At 46.0% G+C, this 27,274-nt stretch overlaps 2 protein-coding genes across 19 annotated transcripts in view; both read left to right on the forward strand.

The window, feature by feature from the left end:
- LOC109865277 (regulatory-associated protein of mTOR) overlaps positions 1-8,763 on the forward strand; it is a 193,356-nt gene extending 184,593 nt beyond the window's left edge. For all 7 annotated transcript variants that reach the window (XM_031799187.1, XM_031799189.1, XM_031799191.1 and 4 more), the window contains 6 exons: positions 1,710-1,816; positions 3,132-3,259; positions 5,170-5,256; positions 5,486-5,602; positions 5,868-5,997; positions 6,282-8,763. In XM_031799187.1, coding sequence (XP_031655047.1) covers positions 1,710-1,816; positions 3,132-3,259; positions 5,170-5,256; positions 5,486-5,602; positions 5,868-5,997; positions 6,282-6,350 — 638 coding nt within the window. In that variant the 3' untranslated portion in view covers positions 6,351-8,763. The remainder of the gene's footprint in view (positions 1-1,709; positions 1,817-3,131; positions 3,260-5,169; positions 5,257-5,485; positions 5,603-5,867; positions 5,998-6,281) is intronic.
- A 1,882-nt stretch (positions 8,764-10,645) lies between these two features.
- Positions 10,646-26,981, forward strand: pecam1b (platelet and endothelial cell adhesion molecule 1b). Of its 12 annotated transcripts, none has more exons than XM_020454125.2 (17): positions 10,646-10,850; positions 10,978-11,001; positions 12,316-12,600; positions 12,802-12,959; positions 13,120-13,243; positions 13,511-13,783; positions 14,185-14,466; positions 15,195-15,476; positions 15,623-15,898; positions 16,899-17,000; positions 17,103-17,133; positions 17,581-17,663; positions 20,436-20,486; positions 20,620-20,712; positions 21,644-21,700; positions 22,974-22,999; positions 23,980-26,981. In XM_020454125.2, the coding sequence occupies exons 1-17, from the start codon at positions 10,775-10,777 to the stop codon at positions 24,088-24,090; spliced, it is 2,334 nt and encodes a 777-aa protein (XP_020309714.1). In that variant the 5' UTR covers positions 10,646-10,774; the 3' UTR covers positions 24,091-26,981. The 12 variants fall into 12 exon arrangements, 8 of the variants coding, with proteins under 8 accessions (XP_020309714.1, XP_020309716.1, XP_031655054.1 ...); XM_020454127.2 differs by having other exon boundaries at positions 23,983-26,981; XR_004204436.1 differs by lacking the exon at positions 17,581-17,663.
- Positions 26,982-27,274: the final 293 nt, after the last annotated feature.

The following is a 27,274-nucleotide window of genomic DNA, read 5'->3' on the forward strand; positions in this document are numbered from 1 at the left end:
TTATTCTCTTATTTATAGGCAAGGTCTGTCAGGTAGATGGATGGATTATCTTGGCAAAAAAGAAATGCTTATTAATACGGAGGTAAATACATTTGTGCACAAAATTTGCGAGAAATAAGCTTCTTGTGCACACGGAAAATGAATGGGATCGTTTATTTCAGCTCATGAAACATGGGACCAACACTACATGTTGAGTTTATATTTTTATTCTGTGTATATATAAACCGGTACTTCTGGTTCGAACCGGTTCAGAACTTTATTATGCTGGTCGGAACATTGGAATGGAACTAAAACAATATTGTGCTTCTGTTCAGATCAAAATGATTGGAAATGTTTGGGGTTTCCAACCCTTGTATTCATCGACTTTTGTACTATCTGCCTGGAATAGTAAGAATAAACAAGTTTAGGGTTTCTCTGCTGCACTCGCTTTCTCTCCCCATCAACCAGAGATGGGAATTTCTCACTAACACAGAGCTCCGGACTTCAAAGGAATGCCTCCTCTTCTCCCTCAGTCTCTGAATGGGGTCAGTCGTTCTGCGAGTGTGCTTGTGTGTGAGCGTGTGCACGTGTGTTAGTGTGTGCAACGGGGGAATCACAGAAGTTTGTGTGTGTGAGGGTCCCAGCTCTGTGGGTGGCTGAGTACACTCTGTGAAGTGTTCCCCCACGCGTCTGCATGTGAGCCTGAGCTAGCTAACAGCCCGCGTAGCTGTGACGCCAGAGCTAGCCCACACTGGGGCTTTGAAACAGGGCTGTGAGGGATTTGGACCAGACTGATGGAACAGAGGAAGGAGATCATATGTCGGAGGAGGAGGAAAAGTAGGAAGAGAAGCTGTGTGTGTGTGTTTATACAGTGTGTGTTTTCAGAGTTATCCCATGTTCCTCTCCACACCTGTCTATCACACAGCACAAGTACAACACTCTGGGAAGCAGTCTCCCTCTGCCAGTCTTTGCCTGTTTGTCAAGGTTAGGCTACGCCCCCGGCCCTCTGCCGGGTGTCACACACTCGGTAGCAGCATATGGAGGTGCTGAGGGCTCCTCTCGTTCTCCTTTCGCTCTCTCTCTCTCTCTGGGTGTGAGAACCTGTCACTGCTGCCTGCCAGTAGCAACATCTGGTGGAGGAGTTGGTCTTTTCTCATTTGATTATTATTATTTTTTTTACCCACTTTTTAATCCCCCTACCCAATTTCGATCATGTCTCATCACTGCAACTCCCCAACGGGCTCGGGAGGCGAAGGTGGAGTCACGCGTCCCCCGAAACCTGACCCGCCAAGCCGCGCTCCTTAACACCCGCCCGCTTGACCCCGAAAGCCAGCCGCACCAGTGTGTCGGAGGAAACACGGTTCACCTGATGTCCAGGCACCCGGCCCGCCACAAAGAGACAGAGTGCGATGAGTCAAGTAACCCCCCCCCGCCAAGGCTAAACCCTCCCCTAATCCGGCACTGGGCCAATTGTGCGCCGCCCTAGATGAGTGGGTCTTTTAATCTCAGCCTGTTGTGAGTCACAGGGTTGGCAACCGTCTGAAAGGCTTTTTGTCCACTTCCAAATCGACCCCTAGCCCTCTAACCTTAGGGTTGGATAGGTATTAGTGATATCCTGATGGCTGGTGTCAGACAGTGACCTTTCATTTGACCCACAGTTGACTCAGTGTGTGTGCTCCCTTGTAATCTTTCTGTCTGTGTGTGTGTGTTACTAACCGTTGTCCTCTTAGGTGCAGGGATGGTGGTGGACTGGGAGCAGGAGACGGGGCTGCTGATGACTTCTGGAGACGTGAGGGTCATCAGGATCTGGGACACGGAGAGGGAGATGAAGGTCCAGGTGACGAGAACACACAGTGGTTCATAACTAGCCTGTTTATCGATGGCAATGTTTTTGAAATGTCACAGTTGCCTATTGCACGTCCATGATTTCTCAGGGGACAAACCTCAAATCCAATAGATCCATTGGGAGCGTTATGACATTCTGTGGGACTGTGGATACTTTCCCCTGCTTTCTTACGTATCGGTTTTTACAGTGCCTTCAGAAAGTATTCATACCCCTAGACTTGTTCCACATTTTGTTGTGTTACAGACGGAATTTCAAATGGATTCAATTGAGATTGTGTGTCACTGGCCTGTGAGGTATTTCACAAAGTGGAATTATGTTTTTAGAATGTTTTACATATGTATTTTTTATGAAAAGTTGAAATGTCTGGAGTAATTATTTAACCCCTTTGTTATGGCAAGCCTAAATACGCTCAGGAGGGAAAATGTGCTTAACAAATAAGTTGCATGGACTCACTCTGTGCGCAATGATAGTGTTTTACATGATTTTTGAATGACTACTACCTATCTCTGTACCCCACACATACGATTATCAGTCTAGCAGTGAATTTCAATCACAGATTCAACCACAAAGACCAGGGAAGTTGTCCAATGCCTCGCAAAGAAAGGCACCTATTGGTAGATGGGTAAAAAACAAAGCAGACCTTGAATATCCCTTTGAGTATGGTGAAATTATTTATTACACTTTGGATGGTGTATCAATACACCCAGTCATTACAAAGATGCAGGCTTTCTTCCTCATGCAGTTCCTGGAGAGGAAGGAAACCGCTCAGGGATTTCACCATGAGGTCAATGGTGACTTTAAAACAGTTAGAGTCTAATGGCTGTGACAGGAGAAAACTGAGGATGGATCGATAACATTGTAGTTAACTCCACAATACTAACCTAAGTGACCGAGTGGAAAGAAGGAAGCCTGTACAGAATAATGTACATTTTGAATTCAGGCTGTGACGTAACAAAATGTGGTATAAGTCCAGGGGTATGAATACTTTCTGAAGGCACTGAATGCATCCTGGTATTCAGCACCTGGCTCAACATTATCGGTTGTATTTCCATTCAACCTGTTAACCCTTTATTGGACAGACAGTAGTATGGTAGGTATGCGAGCCCTGCCCTGTCTCTGGCTGTATTGACGGCAGAACACAGACGACGTTCTCCATCAGCTGTAGACGTGATTTGATCGAGTTGTTAGCCAGTTTAATGAGCGCCGTGACAACCACCAACGTTCGTTATGTCATGGCAACGACTGTGATTACCTTTTTTTCTTTTTCACATTGCTTGAACTAATTGTGTGTGTGTGTGTCTACCAGGACATCCCAACGGGGGCAGACAGCTGTGTGACTAGCCTATCATGTGACTCACAGCGGTCCCTCATCGCAGCGGGGCTGGGCGACGGCTCGGTCCGCCTCTATGACAGGAGGATGGGCGCCAACGAGTGGTGAGTGGTCACACACACACACACACGCTCACACAAACGCAGACACAAACTTTTAATGCTGCCTCCACACCTTGACTTTCATAAGGCTTCAACAATGAGAATCATCCCTGCAACGCACATGTACCTCATCACATTATTCTTATTCTGTCTAAAATGTGACTGGAGGTAAATGTGAATGGGCTTCTAATCTTCCTAATTCATTACTAATCATAGGGTCGCTTATTCCCAGTAGCACAAAGAGAAGCTGTGTGTCTTAATGTTTGATGAAGCGCTCATTAGCATCGGATATATTTTATGCAGGAGTGCTTTTTTTAAAAATCCCCTTAGTTATCATCAGACACACTGTAAAATCGTATGGGCAAAGCAAAATAGGTAAAGCTGTTAAACATTTTTTTCTTAGTCATCTCATATACACTTACCAGACAGTTTTAGGTACACCAATCTAGTACCGGGTGGAACTCCACTTTGCCTCCAAAACAACCTGAATTCTTCGGGGCATTCTCCAAGGTGTCAGAAACGCTCCACACGCAGATTGAGTCGTGCATTCCGAGATGCCGTTCTGCACACCACTGTTGTACTGCGCCATTATTTGTCTTTGTGGTCCGCCTGTTAGCTTGTCATTCTCCTTCAACCCCTCTCATCAACGAGCTGTTTTCGCCCACAGGACTGCCGCTGACTGGATGTTTTTTGTTTGTCCGCCATTGTCGATAAACCCTAGACACTGTCGTGTGTACAAAACCCAGGAGGGTGGCCGTTCTGAGATACTGAGGCACCATGATCATACCACGCTCAAAGTCGCTTAGGTCACTCTTTTAGTCCATTCTGACATTCAATTGAACAGTGACTGAATGCCTCAATGTCTGTCTGCCTGCTTTCTATAGCAAGCCAAGGCCACGAGACTGACTGACTCTGTGGGAGCGATCCATTTTCGTGAACGGGGTGGTGTACCTAATAAACTGGCTGTTTATTTTATGACTCATATCACTGTCATTTCATTGAGTTGTTCATAAAGTGAGTTTTGCTATATTCATCTGTGGAGCTCCCAGCTCTCCTGCCACATCCTGCATCCACACGGTCGTGTGCATCTTCTAATGCCCCCCCCCCCCCCCCCTAAAAAAAAGAAAACAGGGCAATTAAGCCATAGTGTCCCATAAATCTTTAATTAATGTTAATGTTAATTTAAGTGCTTCCCCTCAGGCACTGAGACTGTAGCACCCGTCCCCTATGTGCTCTCCTTTAAAACCAGTAGGGGGCTAAGCAAACACACGCGTCACATGCACACTCAGGCACACACACACAATCATGCACACTCTTACACAGAGTGTGTCACTATTTTCTCCAAGGGAACAGGGATAGGCTTTGGTCCTCACTTTGGTGTTCTGTTTGCTTCTTACTGCTGGCCCAGGGTCAGATTTTGTTTTCGACTTCTTAAAGCTAGGATTTGGGGTTAGGTCATCTAGAGCATGGATCTGTGCTTAGGGGCAACTTTCCTCCTCAATCTTCAATCACAGTGCCTCAGTCACACAAGGATGCTGTTACCATGGAGATGGGCTGTCCAATAGTGCTTATACCCATGTACTTAGGGCGACACCCAATGGCCATATACACACACTACAGCCTTGCTTACTGTTTGGGGTTTTATGCTGGGTTTCTGTATAGTACTTTGTGTGACATCTGATGTAAAAAGGGCTTCATAAATACATTTGGTTGATAACATAACGGCACTGCTTTAAATTCTCAAACACTGGTCACTTTTACACTGTGTGGCGTCTTGCATGTTGATAACTGTGTGGGAGTCCCTCCACCCACGCTGCATACTTTTCACATCTCCCTCTGCCCCTCCCGTGAACAGCGACACGGTTGTAGGTGGACTAAAGTTGATGACGCTTTTCCTCTCTGTCTCCCCACAGTCGTGTGATGACGTACCGGGAACACTCGTCCTGGGTGGTCAAGGCCCACCTGCAGAAGCAGACGGACGGCAAAGTCATTAGTGTCAGGTAGTGCTCGTTGATGAGTGATTTCAACGGTTGATTGGTTGATTGGATTATCTCTGTGACGGTCGGGTGTCCCGATATGGTCGAACAACTTCTCTTGACTCTCTCACACGCTCTAGTTCTCTCGCCCGTCTGTGGCCCGGTCCAAGACCAGCGGCCCTACTTCCTGTAGATCTAAATGGCTGTGATGACATGTCATGTACTGTTTGGACTCCTTCGTCCTCCTCCCCAGTGTCGATGGAGACGTGCGGTTCTTCGAGCTGCGGTCGCCGGACTCTGTGAACGTGCTGCAGACGGTGAAGGGGTTAACGGCGCTGGACATCCATCCGCAGGCCAACCTGTTCGCCTGGTGAGTTCACAGGTTTACGGCACGCGGCAGGAAGGGCCTTCGTAAATGGTCTAAACCATAGAGTTCGTTAGAGGACTGTAGGTTTGTGTAACCTGTTTTAGCCCTCTATCAAACTCTTTGGTCTAAACTCACTTTGAGGAATTAGACGTGTGAAAGGTGGGGGGGGTCTGACGATTTCAACGTTTTGCTACATTTGGTCTAGCAGCTATGAAGCTAATTTCTCACTTTTTCCTTCATCCTCTCGTTCTCTCCATCCTCTCCCCAGTGGATCGATGAACCAGTTCATAGCCGTGTACAACTCCAACGGTGACGTGATCAGCAACATCAAGTATTATGACGGTTTCATGGGCCAAAGGATCGGGGCCATCAGCTGTTTGGCCTTCCATCCCTACTGGGTACTATGGCATTCTTACTCTCTTCATTCATAGTCTGAATCCCAACTAGATAGCGTAACATGGGAACTACTTGGGTGAATAATGTGTTGAAGTGAACGAGTTGGAATTGCGTGGGTACAAGGAGTCATCCCTATGTCTCTTAAACTATACTCTGCGAAACCTACTAAACTGCACATGTCGTTTCATCACACCTAATTACACAAAATTATTTGGAAAAGGAAAGTTTTTACACCCGTCTTTATGCGTCTGTTATATTCTCTCTCTTTCTCTCTGTCTCCCAACAGCCCCACCTGGCGGTGGGCAGCAACGACTACTACATGTCCATCTACTCAGCGGAGAAGAGGCTCAGATAACCCCAAACCCCCCCCCCCTCGAACTTTACCTTTGACCCCTGACCTCTCTCCCCTCGGAGCCAGGATGTAAATGACTTCTAATGTACATATGCAATTGTTACCACCCCTGAATGTCCTATAGTGATGGCTGCTGACAAACTCATGTTATGATGTTGACTTATATTATTATTCTTGATCGTTTTATTCAAATTCTTTATTATGAGGCTATTGATTGTAGACTTGGCAGTGCTGAGGAGCGTGTATATTTAATTGCGTGTATGCAGAGATGAATAATAGGTCTATTTTAAAGGTTCCAGCCTTGGCTGGGGGAGACGGGCGGTGTCGCTACCTGAATGACCTCTACGTTTACCTTTCTATGACCTCTATGCATCGGGGTCAAGAGGTTATCGAGAGATAGACAATACCCTCTCTCACACACGACTCTGGGCCTGAAGGCTGTGGCTCACGGACACCCGCACGACCCTTATTGAAGCCCCTCTCCCCCCCCCCCCCCGCTGTAGCCAGTAGACTTGCTCTCACTGTTCGCTCACAAGATGGCGGACTACGGGGCGCTTCTGGTGTGTGAGAAAGTGAAATGTAGAACAGAGCACAGATGGGCCCAAAGTTGGCCCACTGCCTTGGACACAAACCCATGCCCATACAGATGTCCACTACCATGCTATACTGTAGGACTAACCAGATCTCCTTGCATCCCTGTGCCCTCGCCCAATTGTTCTAAACTCACCAACCTTTGCCATTCATCTCCATTGTCCTATGCCCACAGGCTTACCCTGTGTCCTTAGTGCAATTGGTGACTACTGCTCAGCTCTAATCCCAAGACTGATGCTACCTGTCTGCCCTACCTGCAAAGCAATAATGAATTAGCTTGGAGCTCTCTACAGCCTCCAAGCTTCTGCTGCTCCAGACCCACCCCCCCTGTCCCCCCACTCATCGGCTGAACCATACCCGCCTGAGAAGCCCCAGCACTGGGAGACATGGAGCAGTTTGCTGGGGTCCTGAAGTATCGATTCCAGAGTCCTGGCTGAGGCCCGCTTGGCCCATGCCCATCCCCAGTCTTTCCTACAGACCCCAGCCAGAAGCACTCCCAGGCTGGACAAGAAGAAACACAGCGCCCACTGCATCCCCGGGGGGGTGGGGTTCTGCTGCTACTTTTCTGCGTCCTCGCACACAGGCTTATGAGGACTGTAGAACTGTGTATGGACTGTCCCCAGGCAGCCCTTTCCCCTGTGTGCCAACCTTCTACCTGCTATCCGCTACACATTTTGGAGGAAAGTCTGGCAATTTTCTTCTATCTTTGTTTGGTTTTTTTATTTTTTTTTATTTTAGCGGAAAGGGAGTTTCAAGAAGATTGGGATAGAGAAGTTGGGTCAAAAAACAGGAGTGACTTCAGACCTTTGTGTAATACAGTGCACTGGTAAATACACAGTAACGCTCCATAGCACTTCTTCAGTTCAGTGTCTTTGTTGTCAAAAGCCACAGCTCTCCTGTCAACCTCCAACGCTAGCTCAGGTACCTCATGAGCCACGAGATACCCCATAATACCGCGCCGTCTCTGCGTGGTAGACTCACAGAGGTCTGACGTTACTCTTGATATGACGAACTTAGATGGTCAAAATCAGTTCAGTGAGTCCGGAGGTGCCTTTTTTTTTTTTTTTTTAACAAGGGTTACCCCTCTGGTCAACACTCGCTCCAAGTGCGGTATCGCCATTAATGTGCCTCTATTAGGGGTCGCTTTTTGGGTTTGCTCTGTATTACCTTCCTGTTTTTCTTTGATTTTTTGGGGTTGTTTTTTTTCCCACTTTTGTAATTTTATATATTTTTAATTTGCTGGTGTTTGTTTGCCTTGGACCTCAGTGGGATGGTGAGATGGGAGAGGGCTGTTTCTCCCCCATTCACAGACGCTCTCACCCACACGGTGTCTCTCCTCGTACAGTACCCCCCCCCCCCCTGGACTCTCCCCTCACCTTTTTGCCTCTAAAGTCCTCAGCTTGGCTTTCACCCTAGAAAGGAATGGACAATAATGCTTTGCCTGTGGACTGAACCGGTCACGGTAACCGGTAACACATGCCATGCATTCAGCATAAGCGGCTGCGCACTCTGTCATAACCAAGCCTCACTACGCTCAGTAGCTCCCCCTGTAGGGTACGGAGGAGGTACTGCAGCCTTCACTGCTATCACTGACACCTTCAGCAAAAACCCCACAACGCTGTCTGTCAGCCATGCTCAGAATCACATCTCTAGTTATCCTGCTTTGAGTTTTAACATTTTAGATATGGAAACAAAACTAAACTTTGAAGATGTAGAAGGAGAAATGAAAGCAATCAGGTGTTTCTCTGTGACGGTAGACTGCTTTGCTGACTGGTTTATAAGGCAGGAGATGAAGTCAGTCAAATAAACCAAATACACAACAACACTTGGTTTGTGTTTTCATGTTTGTGTTAATGTTCATGCTCTCGTTGTGGAGTTCTACATGTATTGTGTAAAACAAATGTGTCAAATAGACATGTCGTCATTACCATATCAGTTGATCTGGAATGTTTTCTTTAAATAAATATAACACTTTTATCAGGCATATTGTCCTTCTCACCAGACCGCTTCAAAAAAAATCCTCTTGAGGAGTGAGTGTCTTGTGTGATGTGAAAATCAGTCCTGATATGAATTTCATAGCAAAGAGATGATTCAAACATTTTTCATAGACTTAATTAAGCCTGAGATTTGAGGTGCTGCTTGCTACATTTTGTTTTTCATTCTGAATCCTTGTATTTATTCTTTGTTTGGTATTTCATGAATATTCTGGATAAAATCAGATCCGGGGATGTATTCAATTCGTATCACGGAAGTTCAGCGTTACAGCGTGATTGAAATTATATGGCAGTGTTTCTACTCACCATAAATGCTGCATATCCTCGGCTCAATGGGAAATGACCTTTTACAATTCTATTGTGCAATCTGTAACACTTCAGCGAGACAGATTGAATAGAGGTCTTAACTGTTGTTAACTGTTTCTCTGTTTGCCGTGAGATTGGTTTGTCTATGGTTAAAGGTCAAGAAAGCCTCGGTATAAAGAGAGACCTTTTAATTGATAACAACCAATGATACTTGCCAGCTAGCAGTCCCTTATCGGAGTTTAGACATGGAATAGAATCCTACTGGTCTGGAAGTACAGATAAGTGTGCCTTAGCTCCTTCCCTGGCTCCAGTTAAGATAAGTCCAGTCTCTCACTGTCTTGTGCAATTGGATCTCAGGCACACAAAAGAAAAAGTGAATTTAAAAGTAACCCAAGTAGAAATCTAGTTTTTCAAAAGTATCTGATTACAATATTTTTGCTGGTAGTGTAACAGGTTAGTTTGTTTTGTAATCAGATGAAATGTAAGTGATTACATGTAATCAGTTAGTCCCCAATCCTGCTTTTAAGGGGGTATAAAGAGGTTGCTGGTTCTTAAGCGAAAAAATTCATGGACACCTTTCTGTTTTCTCAATGACATTCAAGTCCGCATTGAAAAAAGTGCAAGTTTGAGTCTGACCACAAGTCAGAGACCGTTATGATGACACCAAATGCCTTTGATGTATCCTTTTTGTCTTCTATTGCCTCTTAAGGGGAAATGAATCCAAAGTAATCAGATTACGTTACTGTAATCCAAAAGTTGTTGCTTTTTACAATTTTGAACAGGTAACTAGTAACCATAACAGATTACATTTAGAAAGTAACTTAAGAAATTTACATTTTTGTCATTTAGCAGATGCTCTTAACCAGAGTGACCAGAGTGCATACATTTTCATATTTATATTTTTTTATTTCATATTGGTACAAATGTATGAGTGGTATATCATAGTAAAACTGTTTTATTTTGTTCTAATAAGTTCATCCAATAAGGTATATGTCTGGCGGTAGGTAGCTCAGTAGTAGTTAAAACAATCAAAATCGTAACTAGGATCTTAAGTTAACAGTAGTTTGACAGCTTTGAAAGGCATGCTGTGATTTACGACAGTGTAAACCCTCAAGAAACAGGGTCTCCTGAGCATAGAAGCAAAGATGCCCCTCTCCATGTTGCCCCATAATACCTGCAGAGGCCCAGACACTGGGGGTTGGGGGGGGGCAAAGGTTATCTCCTGCTTACTGCACCCTAAAGCATGCTGAACAGTGTCTATGACGACTCACACGGCCCAGAAAGAGAACATTCCAAAACAGCAAAACGCCAGCAGCTCACATCCTGAGGAAACAACAGTCACTTCCTGGCAAATTAAGCCAAGTCGAGGGCTCTGCTCGCTGTGATAACCAGCGGCCAGGCGTCCCACTCTGTGGCCGAGGTAGAGCACCTCCCCTGTCCTCTCCCTCCTCCCCTCCCACCACTGCCCCCCAGTCATTCCTCAGCCTCCTAACCTCCAGTCACTCCAGTCGCATCAGCCCAAGACAGCCACCACCAATGTGGGAGCCCCAGCAGCCCTCTGTCAGGATGGTCACCCGACTACTACTGCTAACCTCCGCACTCCTCTCCACCTGTAAGGAAGCTTGATAATAATCTACCTCTGGGAGGGGTTTGGGTTGGGTGGGGAAATAAGGAAGTTTGGATTTTCTTTACATTTGATGTAGTGTTTTTAATGTATTTTTCCCCCCTCTTCCGTCCAGGTCAAGCGGCGGAATCGCCGGCATGTAAGTATTAAAGTGTTCTTGAGGAGATTCAAGGATAGTCAAGAGTGCAGTGAATGCAGTTTTCAAAACGGGAACTCTTGAGTGTGTTTCAGGTTTTTCCTTTGGAGTGGTATGTACATTCAGTGATTTTTTTTTTTCTCCTTTCAGTGAGAATGTGTGTGTTCGTAGATAGTGTGGGCTTTGGGACTGGACGTTCTTTCTTATCTACTTCTTTCTAACGCTACGGACCTGTTTTACTAAGACATATTTTTTTCTGAGAGGTGACCGATATACCCTAATTGTAGTATTTAACACAGGTAAAACTACTGACACACTGGAAATACCATAAATGGGAATCCTATGGGAATGGTGCCTGGATCTTGTTGTCTTATCAGTGTTTTCACTCTTTTCGAGTCCGAGGTTGTGGAAGGCTTTGGGAACTCACTTGTTAGCAGTGTCACACGCCTCCTCCTGTTAGGATAAGGGGAAAAGCCCAGCACTGGGCAGACAAATGAGTTCAGCTAGCCAATGGTAGAGATGGACGCCTTATCCCGACCATGCCGAGATGAGCAATTCTCGGCTTGGAATAGCAGAATACCTCTATTCTAAGCAGGAACGTTGACTCATTGGCTTTGCCAAGATTGTCAGTGGTCACACAGCCTTTCCATGGGGTTCCGCTATGGCTCGTGCCCTGGTTGGCACTACCCTCTGCCCTCCTATCAGTGGTTTTCCCCCTCGGTCGCGCCGGGCCCTGCTGAGTGACATTGGGTGGGGACGGCGGTATCTAAAATAACGGTGGGTCCCCTGAGAGGGTGTCTGTTTGTTTAACAAAATGCCTTTCCTTCCTCTGGTTGGCGGGGGCCTGTTTACTGGGACGTCCCCCTCGGGACAGGAGCCACCCGGACTGTGGGTCTCAACCTGACAGGCTGTCTGCACTAGACCCCACTGGGAGGCCCCTTATCTGGAGAAGCACTCTGTGGGGGACACTCTGTGGAGGACAAATGTGGGAAAACAGTTCGCTATCAGCATGCGCTGAATCAAAAGACCTCTTGTTGTGTTTTTGTTGAGGGTCTGTGTTTATGTCCAATTCATTGGTGTGTGTGTGTGATTTCATCTCCTGAGTATGTTAGAGCTGGAAGATGACTAGCTATATAGCACCTTGATATATTGCACTGTTCTCTTACTATGGAGATATATTTTTTTGTCTTCGTGAACAGATTCATGCCACTACAAGGTTGTGAATTCACTAAATAATGTGCTTCGGTACAAGATCACACAGCCTTGTGCTCTAGGACTTTGATCAGTCAGAGCATTGACCTTGAGTTCTTTCGCCAGTGTTCACAAGTGTCACCCTGACTCTCGAGCCCAGCAACGCCGTCTCCCAGGGTACCAACGTGACGGTACGCTGCCAGGCCTTGGTCAGCAGCTCTGGGTTCCTGAACCGTAAATACACCATCTACAAGGACAACACCGTGGTGTACACGGAGAGCATCACCACCGCAGAGGACCTCATCTACTCTCTGCGCATGGCCAGAGTGGCCAACACTGGGAAGTACAAATGCAAGGTGAACATACCGGGCAAGGAGCTAAGCAGCAGCTCTGAGAAACTGACTGTGACAGGTTGGTACTCTTGTCAACTCCTCTCTGTTGTGGACTGAGAAGCTTTTGCAAGTTCAGCATTTCACTGTGGTGTTTTGCACCTGCCGCGTGTGACCTTGTTGTCCTGCATGAATGTGGTTACTTGTAAACTCTGTGTCCGCGGCATGTGATTTCCATCTGTGCGTGTCCTGCGTGCTTTGACTCATACTCGTGTCCACCCAGGCCTGCAGACGCCAGTCCTCAGCGTCGACAAGCGCGTGTTCAGCGAGGGAGAGGAGGTGACCGTTGGGTGTAAGGCCCCTGGGGAGTCCGGCGCTATCGTCTTCTACTTCTACAAGGACTCCAAGGAACTCTACGAGGAGAGGGTCGATGCCAACCATGTGTGTTAATATTGAGTGTGCTTGCTTAGTTTGTCTTCTTTTTTACCTCTTCTACAAACTTATTTCTCAAACATCAATACTTCAGGTAGCAAGCACACGTGTTTACTTTAGGAAATGTCCTTTTCTAGTTAACATTGTTGGTGTTATTATGAACAACCAGGTGGAGACTAGGCTGCGATTCAACAACGCTGGTGACCACAGGCTACACTGTGACTACAGGGTCATACTGCTGACAGACTCGGTCCCGTCCAATGCCAGCAACAATGTGGTGGTCACTGTAAAAGGTGAGTGGAGCCCAAAAACAGAACATGGCGGTGAACATCACGGGCCGGTTTACAAGACACAGGTTAGAACTAGTCTTGGACTGAAACGCACATTCAGAGATTCTCAGTTGAACTACCTTTTTAGTCAAGGACCCTACTCTTGTTCTCCATCTCAATTCATCTCGAATCATTTTAACCATGTCCAAAGCTGAATAGAATGTGTCTGGGAAAAGTCTCTTGGTTTCAACCTTCAGCTTCCAGACCAACTTTCCTCGTTGTGTTCTCCAGAGCTGTTCATCACACCTGTAATCTCTGTCCGACCACACGGATCAATGATCATCGAAGGGGACAATCTGGACATCTCCTGCAGTGTCAGTGGTAACCTCCAGAACAGCTCTGGGCTCAAAGTCTTCCTGTCCAAGGGACCGACTCTGCTGAGTTCTGGTCAAAGTAAAGCCAACCACAGCATGAGAGCCCTGGCCGAGCACTCTGGGGAGTTTCAGTGCTCTCTGGAGGTGGGAAATGTAGTCAAGCGAGCGACGGAAAACGTGAGGATTACAGGTGAGTGAATGGATTTTACAAGGAATCTGAAATGTAGAATGTGGTGTTAGCTGTTGAAAAAGCTGATAGATTTATTTTTTATCTGTTCTATCAGTTTATAACCAAGTTGCAGCTAAGGTTAAAAACATTCTGGTGAATTTTCCTTAAATTCCTAGGTTTTCCAGAAATCCTGGTTGGAAGACTCCTGGAATCAGGAGCAAATAAACAGGAAAACCAGAATCCTCCAACCAGGATTTTTGAAAAACCTGGGCAACCCTATTCACAGTTACAACTTTTTTTTAATCAACATTGCTTATCAATGTTAATCACAACATTCCTCGTGGATGTTCTTACATGTACTCAGCCTCCCAAGAGTGATGAGTAATCAATGTTTTTTTTAATTTTTTTTATTCACACAACAGAACTGTTTTCCCAGCCAGTTCTGACCATGTATCCGACAGAGGTCTTTGAAAGGGAGAAAATCACGTTAACCTGCAAGAGTACCAACTACTCCTCTGACAGAATCAGCGCTTCGGATGTGAAATACTCCATTTACAAGGACAATTACACACTGACGCCAGGCAGCTTCAATGGGATATACGTTGTCCCCGGGGTGGTACCGAACTCGAGTGGGATTTATTCATGTAAAGCAGATGCCAGGATGATCTCCAAGTACAGTGCAAAGCTGCCTGTCCAGGCAAAAGGTACTACTACAGCCCATAAGGCTTTTACGTGTGAACCAAAGTAAGTCAATCTCACTTGTCTTTGGTCAGTCCCTGGATGGGAGACCAGATGCTGCTGGAAGTGGTGTTGGAAGGCCAGTAGGAGGCACCCTTTCCTGTGGTCTAAAAAAAACTAAAAATATCACAATGCCCCAGGGCAGTAATTGGGGACATTGCCCTGTGTAGGATGCCATCTTTTGGATGGGATGTTAAACGGGTGTCCTGAGACTCTGTGGTCACTAAAGATCCCATGGCACTTATTGTAAGAGTAGGGGTGTTAACCCTGGTGTCCTGGCTAAATTCCTAATCTTGCCCTCATACCATCATGGTCACCTAATCATCCCCAGCTTCCAATTGGCTCATTCATCCCCCTCCTCTCCCCTGTAACTATTCCACAGGTTGTTGCTGTAAATGAGAATCAGTCAACTTACCTGGTAAAATAAGGATATGCGTAAGGACATACTGATAACATGTATGGATGCAGTATATGTCACAACAATATGATATTAAAGGGGAACTCCAATCGAAAATGAAAATGTGGGAAATGGTTCTTTAGGTGAAATTTCAATCTTGATACAACCTTTGAGTCGAAGTTTAGTCATACGTGTAGCTGCTAAGTAATGTTGGTGATGTCATTGGACGGTGACCTCTCCACATTAACAGTCCATTTTGTCATTTCCGTCACTTTCCTTGTTCTATTCATTCTCCAGTTCTTGTCAGTAAACCGGAGATCACGGCCATTGGCAGGGTGATCGTGGGAAAGCCCTTCCAGGTGCGCTGTCACTCAGACCGAGGCAGCCTACCCATCGAGTACACCTTGTGGAAGAAGTATTCTGAGGTTAACTCGACCACCGTGCAGCAGCCGCACCATCAGGCCATCTTCCCTGTCACCGTCCAGCACTACAGCGACATGCAGGACTATAAATGCGAGGCGCGGAATAACCCCAAAATCGACACGGTGGTCAGCAACAAACTCAACACCACAGTCATAGGTGAGCCTGTTGAAGTGTGGAATGGTATACATAATGCACGTCCATGTTTCATTAGATTGCAGCATTATTGGACCCTTGTTATTTAATCATCAGAAATGCCTTCAAGTGTCGTCACACCACCTCACACTATTCACTCCCTCTCCCAGTGCCTCTGTCCAATCCAGGACTCAGCGTCGTCCCAGACCTGTTGGAGGTCACAGAGGGAAATGAGATGTACCTGATTTGTGGGGTGGAAGGTTCCCCGCCCGTCACCTTTAAGTGGTACCGACGTGGGAACGTCCAGCCGCTGTGCACCACCACCTCAACCCAATCCAGCGCGTCCCACCATATCAAGGGAGTGGGGAACGAGCACAGTGGCACCTACTACTGCGAGGCTATCAACTACGCTAACATGGTCCGGAGTCAGCCAGTCACCGTAGATGGTGAGAGTTATGCATACACACACACACACACACACACACACACACACACACTCTCTGAGAAGATAGACGTGTGTGCGTGTAAGCACACACACATGTACAGTGATGATCAAGGCCCTGCTGGACTTATCACAATAGGTTGAGAGGCATACAAACACCACACTCCACCATAGAGTGCACACATTTATTTACTGCTCTTACTAGATGCAGAAGTCTACATTAATTGGCATTCACAGTACCACTTGTGTAAAATCTAAAGACCCTCTTTGGACCAGCAGCGACAGTTTTGCTCTTCTCACAACACTGTTCGGGGGCTGCTTCAGTGACAGCTGACAAGTTTACTTCCGTCTGATCCCTCCACCCCAGTGCCTGCCAGCAAGGTTATCTGACCCCACTATCAACGAGCTCCTCTGCTGTGGCTGTTGATGATCATGAGCCACGCTAAATACCCCGCCGCTAAGCTAACCTTGGCCCGTAGCCACTCTGCCCTCTATGTCCTGTGGTGTGGTTAGCGCCGACGGCTAACGCAAGAGCACAGTCAAATCCGGATGCTAATGGCGACGCGCTAGGCTCCCATGGGTTGTGACTCCTCAGCAAGACGTGGCTAGCACTCATTAGCCAGAGCAATTAGACCCGGCCTGCTTCCCCCCATAGTGGCACGACGGCAGCTACAGTGGCAAGGCAGAGGATGGGGAGGAGAGGGGAAATGAAGGGAACACTTAAGTTCAGACCCCAAGAGGGATCACTTAATGAAGGGAACACTTAAGTTCAGACCCCAAGAGAAGGAAGCCGATGACTCTGAACTTTAAGATTGACTTCCTCTCTCTCTCTTTCAACCATCCTTCTGTCCCCTCCACTCTGTCCTCATCTCCACCCACCCTAACTTTCTTTTAACCTTTACCCTTTCCCTCTCACAAACACCCTGCCTACCTCCCCCCTCTCCCTGCATCTCTCTCTCTCCCTCTCCCTCTCTTGCTCCCTTCCTCTCTCTCTCTCTCTACAGTGAAAATGGCAACGTGGAAGAAAGGTTTGATCGTGGCCTGCTGTCTGCTAGTGGTGGCTCTCCTAGCCCTCGCCTGCGTGCTGCGCTACAATTCCAAGAGAGGTAGAGAGACCTACAGTCCCCCAGCAACACAGGCCTTTGCTGGTGTCTGACTATGTATGAGCCTCCTCTTCTCTCTCTCATCCCCTTCTCTTTATTGTATAGGTAAAAGAGAGAACGCAGCTGAACTGTCAGTGTGAGTTGGCTTGCCTATTTCCTAAGTCGTTTTCTGTGACCGTGGCTGTCTAGGATGATGGCATTAGCTGGTGTCATTGGTTTTTGGACAGTGCTTAGCACCATGCTGCCACGTACAGCACGGCCAAATGGGCCTTAAAGGGATAGTTCACTCCAAAATGAAAAGTTTGTCAGATGTTTTCAGATCTTGAAAAAGTGGTCTTTTGACAAGATGCATCCATCCATGTCTCGTGGTATCTGTTATGTAGATCCGGCCAAATGCCTCAATCCCAAATAAATATGAACGATAAGCACCTTTTCATTTTAGGTGTGATCTGAAAACATTGAACAACCTTTGATTTCATATTGAATTAACTGTCCCTTTAATGCGCTTTAAGGGTCCTAGAATTATGAAATGATCTCTTGTTGTGTCACTGCCAACGTTGACTTTATGTTCACCATTTCTCAGAAAGCCTTCGAGCCCTAAATCAGATGACTCTCTAACAGTGAGTCTTACCCACAGCACTATGGAGGTTTATAACCCGCCCGAAGGTAGCCCGTTTTCCTATTCTCCCCTCTGTGTTTCCGTCTTGACCTATCGTCATGCTTCGAACCATAACCGACGTTCAACTGCCCACGTCCGTCTCACCCCCCCCATTCGTGTGTTTCATTTCATGCTAGCCGTTAGCATGCTAGCTGCTTGTAGCATGTTGGTGTTCAGAAGTTGTCATCCTAACATCAGTCGATACCATGACACCCATACTGTGTGCATGTAAGGGTCTCTGAGGGGATCTTAGGTGACTTCTTAACTCTCTGCATCTCCTCTCCTCATATTTTCCTGTTAGAGGAACAAAAATGCATCGTCTTACCGTCCAGCTGTAGACATCCTGTGCAACTTAGAATGCATGAGAGAGGACATGGCAGAGAACTTGCTGTGTGTGTGTTTAGACAGGAGAAGTAGCTTAGTTCCTTATACAAATCGATGCAGGTCTTAACAACTGATGTTTTACTTCAGCAAACATGCCTCATTAGATGTGCAGATTCTGCAGTGGTTGGCAGGATGTAGCTAGCTACAGGGCAGCTGTGTTCAGTAGTGATTGTGTCAGGTGTTGAGTGTTTGTTGAGAGTGGCCATATCATCTTATTACAGACGCAGCGCCACCCTTTGACGGCATGGAGGGGAGAGCGACCAATGGGACGCGAGATAGTGTGGCATCACTTCCTGCTGGCATCAGCAACAGGAGCAGCTACAGTCTCCCAGCAACAGTGTAGAGAAACCCAACAGAGGGGAGGGACTTTTTTGGTTTGAACAGAAAAAGAACAAACATTTTGCACCACTTGGTTGAATAAAGGGATATATGGGATGAAAACCAAGGATAACAACAATTGGAACAATGGCTCAAACAAACAATATCCCCACAGACATTTTTAGAGAGGGAAGAATGGTCAAAAATGTCTTCCTTTGAGAAAGTATGACCTATTTGTTATGTGTTGTAGATGTAATATCAGAGGGTACAGGTGTAGTGGACACAAGATGGCCGACACTAAGGGGCTTGTTGCCAACATCAGTCCCAGTGACAGACAGTTGAACTGGCCCTATTGCTCCCTCTCCTCTCCTGCTGCTGTCTGGAAGAGCTGTACTTTCCTGTCATTATCAACATACTGTCTTTGTCCTGTGTTCTCACCTCACTGTGTCTGTGCCTGTCTGACTGCATGTCTATCGAATGATAGAACTAGCCCATTTGTCTAATAGTCTGTTTGTCCAAAAACAATGTGCGCATGTCTAAATGCATAGACCTGATGCTGTATATACAGTACACTAGACAATCATCAATAGAAATGTGTGTATATATTTTTGGTTTGGTTAATTGATTGATTTTGAAGAAGCACTTCTAGAATAAAACTTTTTTTTTTTTAGCAATGTGTCAGTACTGTGCATTTTGTTTTTCAGAGATACCGTGAGCTATCAATGAATGTCTATAATGTGTAGCTACACTAGAGTATACCAAATATTACCACCTGCTCTTTCCATGACATAGACGACCAGGTGAATCATGGCGAAGGCTGTGATCCACTTCAAATCAGTGTAGATGAAGGGGAGGGGACAGGTTAAAGAAGGAAGCCTAAGCCTTAAGACAATGGAGACATGGGCTGGGCACGCGTGCCCTTCAGAGGGTGACTGGGCAAGACAAAAGATTGGAAGCGCCTTTGAACAGGGTATGTTCGTCGGTGCCAAGTGCAACGGTTTGAGTCGAGGACTTGCAGCGCCGCTGGGTTTATCACGCTCAACAGTTTCCCGTGTACATCAAAGAATGTTCCGCCTTCCCGAAGGACATCCAACCAACTTGGAACAACTGTGGGAGGTATTGGAGTCAACATGGGGCCGCGCATCCCTGCGGAACGCATTCGACGCCTGGTAGAGTTCACGTCCGGATGAAGTGAGGCTGTTCTAAGGGCAAAAGAGGGAAATGCAACTCGATATTAGGAAGCTGTTCTTAATGTTTTGTGCACTCAGCCACTTAGCCAGTATATGTAGGCCATATTTGGTGGTTTATCAACCATCTTAATATGTTGGCTAAAGTTATTTTAAGTTGCAACACCCTAGTTTACTAGCGAAGGCTGCCTTGAAGGAATACTGAAACAATGGCGTCTGTGTGGAATTTCCTATGTGGGCACCAACCATTTATAAAACGGCGTTTGTTAAATAGTGGACTTGGGGGGGCAGACTGTTTGTTTCAGGCCAGTCGAGCTTGAATGCAGGCAGCAGGTGGAGGAAATGAATCGCTTAGGCCCACTCTGAGGTTCAATAGAATCTGAGGTTGCATTAACGAATGGGAAGTTGTAACGGGATGTTTTTTTTGCAGGGAGCTATTGTGTTCCTGCTGTTTACCAAACAGTCGCCAGTGTGCGTAAGGTACCGGAACAGCTCTGTGGAAATCAAAATGGAGACCTGATATCCACTCCTCGTTTGTCACAGAATGTTCTCTGGCGGTGTTCTGATCGCTCAGCAGCCTGTTAAAGGCTCCAATCACTTCTAGAAAACATTTGTGGGGGAATTCTAATTCATTCACACGTTGGAATAATATTCAACTTGTGAAACAATAGACATTAACTGTCTACTAAATGTTTTACCTCGCCTCAGAACTTTCCGGTTGGCGTTTTTAATTGAATAGCACCCCAACTCACAATTTCCTGTTCCACCTAACAGTCATTTGACTTCGCTGGGCAGTAACTTCCCTGGGAATCTTGGATCTTTAGATCTCCTGGCTAGTGTCAGGGAGCATTGCTTTATGTCTGTGTGTATCTATGTGTTTGTGTCTTGTAGTTGGAGTGGATGCTGCTGTAAGTGTCTGGAGCGAGAGGCCGGTAGACCCAGGTGAGACCAACAGAGTACCTGGGTTTATGACCGAAGTTGCGTATGGAGTTTGAGCTGTGTTGTCTAAAGTCTGCCTCTGTCTTCTTGGGCTGTTTTGCGTGATGGGATCTGTGTGTATCTTGTCCTGGTGCAGGCAGTGACGGGGAGAGCAGTGCAGCGTCTAATAATGAGCCTGATGTGGAGTACACTGAAGTGGTACACCGTCAACCAGTGGACCCTGCCAGAGGTGACCACACACACTCACTCAAACACTTACACGCACACACTCTCTCTCTCTCAAACACTCACACATGTCAGTTTTTCACTCCGGCTACCTTATTCCCTTTATCTTGCTTCCCTTTTCTACCACAGCTCTCCCTCTCATAGCTCTTTCTCTACCTCTTCCCGCTCTCATTCTGTCCCTTTACTCGTTTCGAATCATCACAAGAGGGCTTGCTTTGCCGTCATTATTTCAGCTTATAAGACTCAGCGCCACTTCCTGGGGGGGGGGGGTTCTAATTAGCCACGATTAAGTCGTTTCCATAGTAACCTGTGTGATAACCATGGTGATCAGGCTTCCAGAAACATCTTCTGGTGAATAAACAGGAAGGGCTGAACTAATTGCCAGGCTACTCTCTATGGTACCAACCCCCCTTGATCAGTATACTCTGTTGGCCCCCATGGGTTTGCGATGGCAGTTGGTTGGGCTTATCCTTAAGCAGGGGCGCGACTTTGGTTTTAGAAGTGGGGGGGACATAATTTTTATTTTATTATTATCCAGTTGGATCAACACTCCAAACAGCCTACCCGACTGCTCGGAGGCGTCCGCATGGCCCTGAAGCACCCCGTTGCCTCATTTTCTATCACATACCAATGATAAAACTGATGGAAAAATAATGCAAATTCTGAATGTGGGGAGGGGGGGGGGCATGCCCCCGTCCCCCATCCCCAGTGAAAGTTGCACCCATGTCCTTAAGTATCCAGTGCAATGATTTGCCAAGAGATGGGGAGCATCTGCTAAGAGATGAGAACAAGTAAATGTGTAACGGTTGTAATGCAGGGATATGTGATGATGGTTATCTAATGTGTGTGTGTGTGTGTGTGTGTGCCCATGAGCAATGTTTAAGTGTTGCAATTGTGAAACATTGTTTCACTATTTTGTTTCTATCTTTTTGCAGCTCCCCTGAGAAAAGGCACAGAAACGGTGTACAGTGAAGTCCAGAACTCCCCAACAGGTGAGGGCATCACACTGTAAATGTGGATAACATTTATAATGTGCTTTGAACTAGGGTCTCAAAACACTTGACGTTGCCATGGGGATAACTCACCTCATCCACCAGCAGTGAGTGAAAGGAGGTGGAAGGGTGAGGTGTTCATTACTGTATCCAGAACTGCTGGAACAGCCGGGTCTGTATGAAGGTGACCATTTCCTGCTGCTAGCAGGAAGTTCCTGTTTTTAGAACACGATCCAAGTTGAATTTGTCAGTGAAGCAGCCCATGGTGGAAATGGACCTTTTATCAACCCAAATTGAACATACAAACACGTAACATACCTTTTTGTTTGTAACGTTCTCATCTCTGGTGAATTGGTGGGTGTTTGGGATAAGGGTGGGTGTTTGGGATAAAGGTGGGTGTTTGGGATAAGGGTGGGTGTTTGGGATAAGGGTGGGTGTTTGGGATGAGGGTGGGTGTTTGGGATGAGGGTGGGTGTTTGGGATAAGGGTGGGTGTTTGGGATGAGGGTGGGTGTTTGGGATGAGGGTGGGTGTTTGGGAAGAGGGTGGGTGTTTGGGAAGAGGGTGGGTGTTTGGGAAGAGGGTGGGTGTTTGGGAAGAGGGTGGGTGTTTGGGAAGAGGGTGGGTGTTTGGGAAGAGGGTGGGTGTTTGGGAAGAGGGTGGGTGTTTGGGATGAGGGTGGGTGTTTGGGAAGAGGGTGGGTGTTTGGGAAGAGGGTGGGTGTTTGGGATGAGGGTGGGTGTTTGGGATGAGGGTGGGTGTTTGGGAAGAGGGTGGGTGTTTGGGAAGAGGGTGGGTGTTTGGGAAGAGGGCAGGGACTGCGCTTTTTGCTCTTTTTTGGCATAGTTATACCCCTGCTGTGATAAAACAATGGGCTCTGCTTCAAGGGAACCAATGAGTCAGCAACTAGGCCTGGTCGTCATTACTGTCAAATGAGTCATCGTGATAAATACATTCAGAGAATGATTATTATTCAATGCCCTCAGAATGTGGTCTAATGAAAGAGGGAAAGGGAAGGTGATATGCACATCCTGAACTTGAGAATGCTGGACTAAGAAATGGTCCACACCAAGGAATGAGAGGTCCTCTAACACTGGGGAGTAGTAGTCTGTCGTTCCTTTGTCAAATGAGAGTACACACACACACACACACACACACACACACACACACACACACACACACACACACACACAGAGACACAGGTTATACACTGTCATCTCTGTAATGGTCTAGAGCTTGTTCTTCTTCCCTGATTCTGTGTCTTGTGTTCCCAGGTGCACCTGGTGACCATTATGACTATGTAAGTACAGCTTGAGTCTCAGTGTCTTATATTTTTACTGCCTGTGACTGTGAAAACAAACGCACACGGCTAACACAGTCCGTCACCACAACTGACCTTTCCTCCTGCCCACAAAAAAGGGTGAAGAGTGACAGAATGAAGGCCACAGGGCGCACCTTCTCCTCCTTCCCTCTCTCCCTCCCTCCCTCCTTCCCTCGCCCAACCAGCCCCAGTCACTCTGTGGGCTGAGGCTCTTGGGTAGTAGTAATTTCACTGTGCAGGAGAGAGAAGCTGCGGTCAGAGTTTCCAGGCTAGAACAAAGGGATTTTGGGCTGGGGCTTCCTTCCCTATCGCCCAGTGAGATCAGCAGCCAAAGGCCCAGGCAAATTATCCCTCCATGCACAGCTCAACCTCAACCACCACACTGTCCTCCTCTGGCTACTCACCAAGACACATCAGTGATTTACAGACAGCCCATTACAGTCCACACTGTTTGCCCTTACTTGGAGCTGAGGGACTAAGGCCGGGTTATCTGTTTTGAAGGGGAATTTGACATAATGAGTCAGGATATGACATGATGGTCTACACTTAAGACAGTTAATTCACTCCTTGATATAAAAGGAGGAGCAGCCAAGATTGTGGTGAGGTGGTTTTTGGTGATAAAGGAATTTCATTGCGTGTTTTTGAATGTGTGCAGCTACCCCTGGAGAAATATAGTTTTCGTATTCTGTGACGCCTTGGTGAAATACAGTGTACTGTTCTGTGAGGAACACTTTCAACAGTTGACGGATATTTCGCCTGCCTTGAGAGAATCTGATTGTGTTCCAATGTGATGGTACAGAGTTGCGCTGTAACAGTTTGGATTTGGGTTGCGTTATGGTGTGGACTTGTCTGCGTGAGGTTAGTTACGGTGTTGACTTCCATTGTGACAGTGTTTAACATAATTGACACTGTTGAGCAGTGCAGTGTGTCAATATTCAGTGGGATCTCTGTTGTCTCAGCAGGGTTCAGTGGAGTACGCCGATCTCAACGGTGACCAACCGGAGGTCAACCATGCCCTGCTGGAGGTCAATCACCAGGACCACCATGACCTCCCAGTGCCTGTGGAGTAAAGGTTACCTCTGATCCCTCGCGGCCCCTCATACTAGAACCACAAACAAAATTATCCCCACCTCTGCCCCCCGACAGTAACCACAGTCCTTATTTCAATATTCTTCTTGTATTCTGTACATTTTCCCAACTAGGAAAGTTGACTCATGTACGCTGTAGGTATTTTTGCATAATTTTATAGCCAAATAAAATCACAAATCCTAATTAGGACTTAGTTCTGTCATACCTTGTAGACTCTTATCTTTGTTTACTTTCACGTCACGTCTCATGACCATAGAGGGTGCTCCAGAGTTCAGTGAGCCTGGCCCCTCCCCACAGTTCCCTTTGATGTCCTAAATGGACAGCATGACCGTTCCGCTCTCTGTCGTGATGGCAAAAAAAAAAATCCCCCTTTTAGACTTCCGTTGCAGTGTGAGTGGACTGATAACCTCCCTACTGTCACTAGACTGGGTCCACACCCAAACCAGGGCACACTCCAGTAGGGCCATCCCTGAATCACACTATGGAAATAACTATGGGAGAGAAAAAAAAGTGAATGTAAACAGAGGACCTGCCCGTCTCCAGCTGCTCATCCTGATGGTATATGGTGTCTGTGATGTCACATCCTGCCAGGCTGTGTCCAAGTCTGTCGAAAGTTGGCGGGAGACAAGTGTCAGGCTTGAAGTGACTCAGACATGCAGTGTTGCACATCGTTTTAAATGACCTTCTTACTGCAGTTACTGTTTTTGTAAGAACACACACAAAATGATCCAAGTAAAGTTAAGGTAATGTTAAAAAAAAAGTTTTAAATATCTATCTTTCTAAACTTTTGAGTATCGTATATTAAGTTATTACGGTGTGTTAAGCAATACGTTATATCAATAGACAATGGTTACAATCGTCCTGTAAATTACAACGCCATTGTAACCAAGGCAGTTCCTAGGCCATCGTTGAAAATAAGAATTTGTTCTGCTGCCTTGTACTTCACACAGACATTCGCTTTGGGGAGTTATTGGTGTGTGGATTCCGCCATCTTGTGACTAAAAGTCGTATGTGTCAGATAGTTTCTAATCATAAGAGCCCATATCTCCAGTTCTCAACGTAGTAGTGCTGATCTAGGGTGTCCATAATGTTATTCTTTATGATTCAAAAAGGTCAAACTGATCCTAGATCAGCCAGCACCCCTACTCTGAGACCCGTTTTAAATACAGTCCCAGATTCTGTTTTTGTTTTATTTTCGAGACGAGACTCCTATTCTAATCCTATAAAAAACGCTTAAAGTAACCCTAAAAAGGTACAAAATGCAAATAGGTTGGTGGTTTTTGTGAAACTATAATAAATGTAGGCCTATGTCATCTTAAACTCAGAGCACCTGCAGAGTAACTCTGTCTTAGAAACAGATAAACACCATTTTCACACCTTAAAAACACGTTCATACAACTGGGACATCTTTGCAGCCCTCCTCCCCGCTGAGTGTTGCTTCCTCGAGTACGGTGCACAATGTCTTTCCTGCGTTGTTTACGAACATGTCAGCTAACACCGAGACACTCTCGTAATCATGTCTCGTAGTCTTGACAACAGGACCTCACATCAATTATCTATCTAAATTGCAATTTCCTCTCTTTGATAACCTCAAGGCCATTGGGAAACTGCAATGGCAGCATTGGCATGGCAACCACAAATTAAACTCTCTTCGTTCTAAGGCCATTTACATAATGTCCTCATCGTGGTCAGAAGCCTGTTAAAGACTAATTAAAGGACATTACCAGAATGGCCATAACATCGCTTGAGTGCTTCGATAGTTGACCTGTGTTAATGGAATCATGACGCTGCGATTTTTGGATGAATACATTTGGTTCATTTGTGAGCACCGTTTTTCACATCTAAATGGGACGTAGAACAATGTGTTTTGCTGGGTCAGACGAGATGAGAGTGTAGCCTATAACATGATAATATAACTGTTACGTAGCCAAAGATCATTGTTTTATAGCTCAAACATATAGCATCATTGACCTAATGACATGACAGGGTACAGTTACAGTGCTCGAACACCCTTCTATTTGCATATCATTTGCATATTGACTTATAGATCAAAATGAAATACGCTAATACTGGCGTGTGGTGAATGGGCGTGGAGAGAAACCTTGTATATTTGTTTTGTCTATCTGTCATTACAGAGTAGCCTACTTAGTGCTTACCGTGTTTTTGCATTAGTAGATTGGGACTGACTGTGCGAACAGGGAGGGAAAATAATTAACTCCAATGACCGTAGTTGAGATGATGTGGACAAACCAAGTGTGAGCCGAGCAACTGTCAAATCAGTTTGTCAGCCAGTCAGTCGCGTGACAGATTAGATGACCGTGAGAAGAGCTGGCGCCCTTTAATGCGCTGTCAGTCATGACACCTACTGGTGTTTGCACATAAGCAGAAAAGTTGTGAATTTGAGTTGCGCCGGTCTTCGTTTGGAAGGAAAACACATCTATGTGAACAGCATTATGGTGCCAAACATTTTAAGAATTCTATTATCTAAAATGAAGCAAGGGAATGCAATTAATCGGCCTATCGTGCGCTGTAACTAATAGACAGGTGTGAATTACCTCTTAGATCCATGCACGTTATTTCTTTGAAATGTCGGTGAAAATTAAGTATTGTCGTCTGGGTTCAAAATACAATTGTGGGCAATAGCAATGAATACAAGATCTAAACATCGGCTGAAACCTGTCTGAAAGAAGTGCCCTGTCTGCTCTAGCCCATGGGGCAGTTCAAGAATACCAGTTTGTCACTGGTATCCTGGCAGTTAGATTTGCACGTCCTTATCTGGTCTATTTGCATTTATTCAGCTCAACTGTTAAAATGGACTTTGTGTAAGCTTTATTTGCCCTAAGCCGTCTTTATTAAATATATACTGAAAATGCACAGTTTATGACTGACTCGGTTGTAGAGTATGTATGTCATCAGTGTTTCAGAATTGACCAATACTGTGACTAGCTTTCAGTGCACCCAAGGACAATACATAGCCAATGGCTGCAGAGATTTTGTTGCTAATAACCAGCACACTGTTACAATCATGCCACACGACAATCTGTGTCTATTGGGAAATAGCCATGACAACTGGTTATTCAACTTGCTCAGTGCACCGTCAGCATAGTGAATAGGGAAAAAATAAATAATTATGAGGTGTGCTGATGGCCTCTTATTTGGGATGAG

The sequence above is a fragment of the Oncorhynchus kisutch genome, linkage group LG20, assembly GCF_002021735.2.
Source record: "Oncorhynchus kisutch isolate 150728-3 linkage group LG20, Okis_V2, whole genome shotgun sequence".
NCBI lineage: Eukaryota > Metazoa > Chordata > Actinopteri > Salmoniformes > Salmonidae > Oncorhynchus > Oncorhynchus kisutch.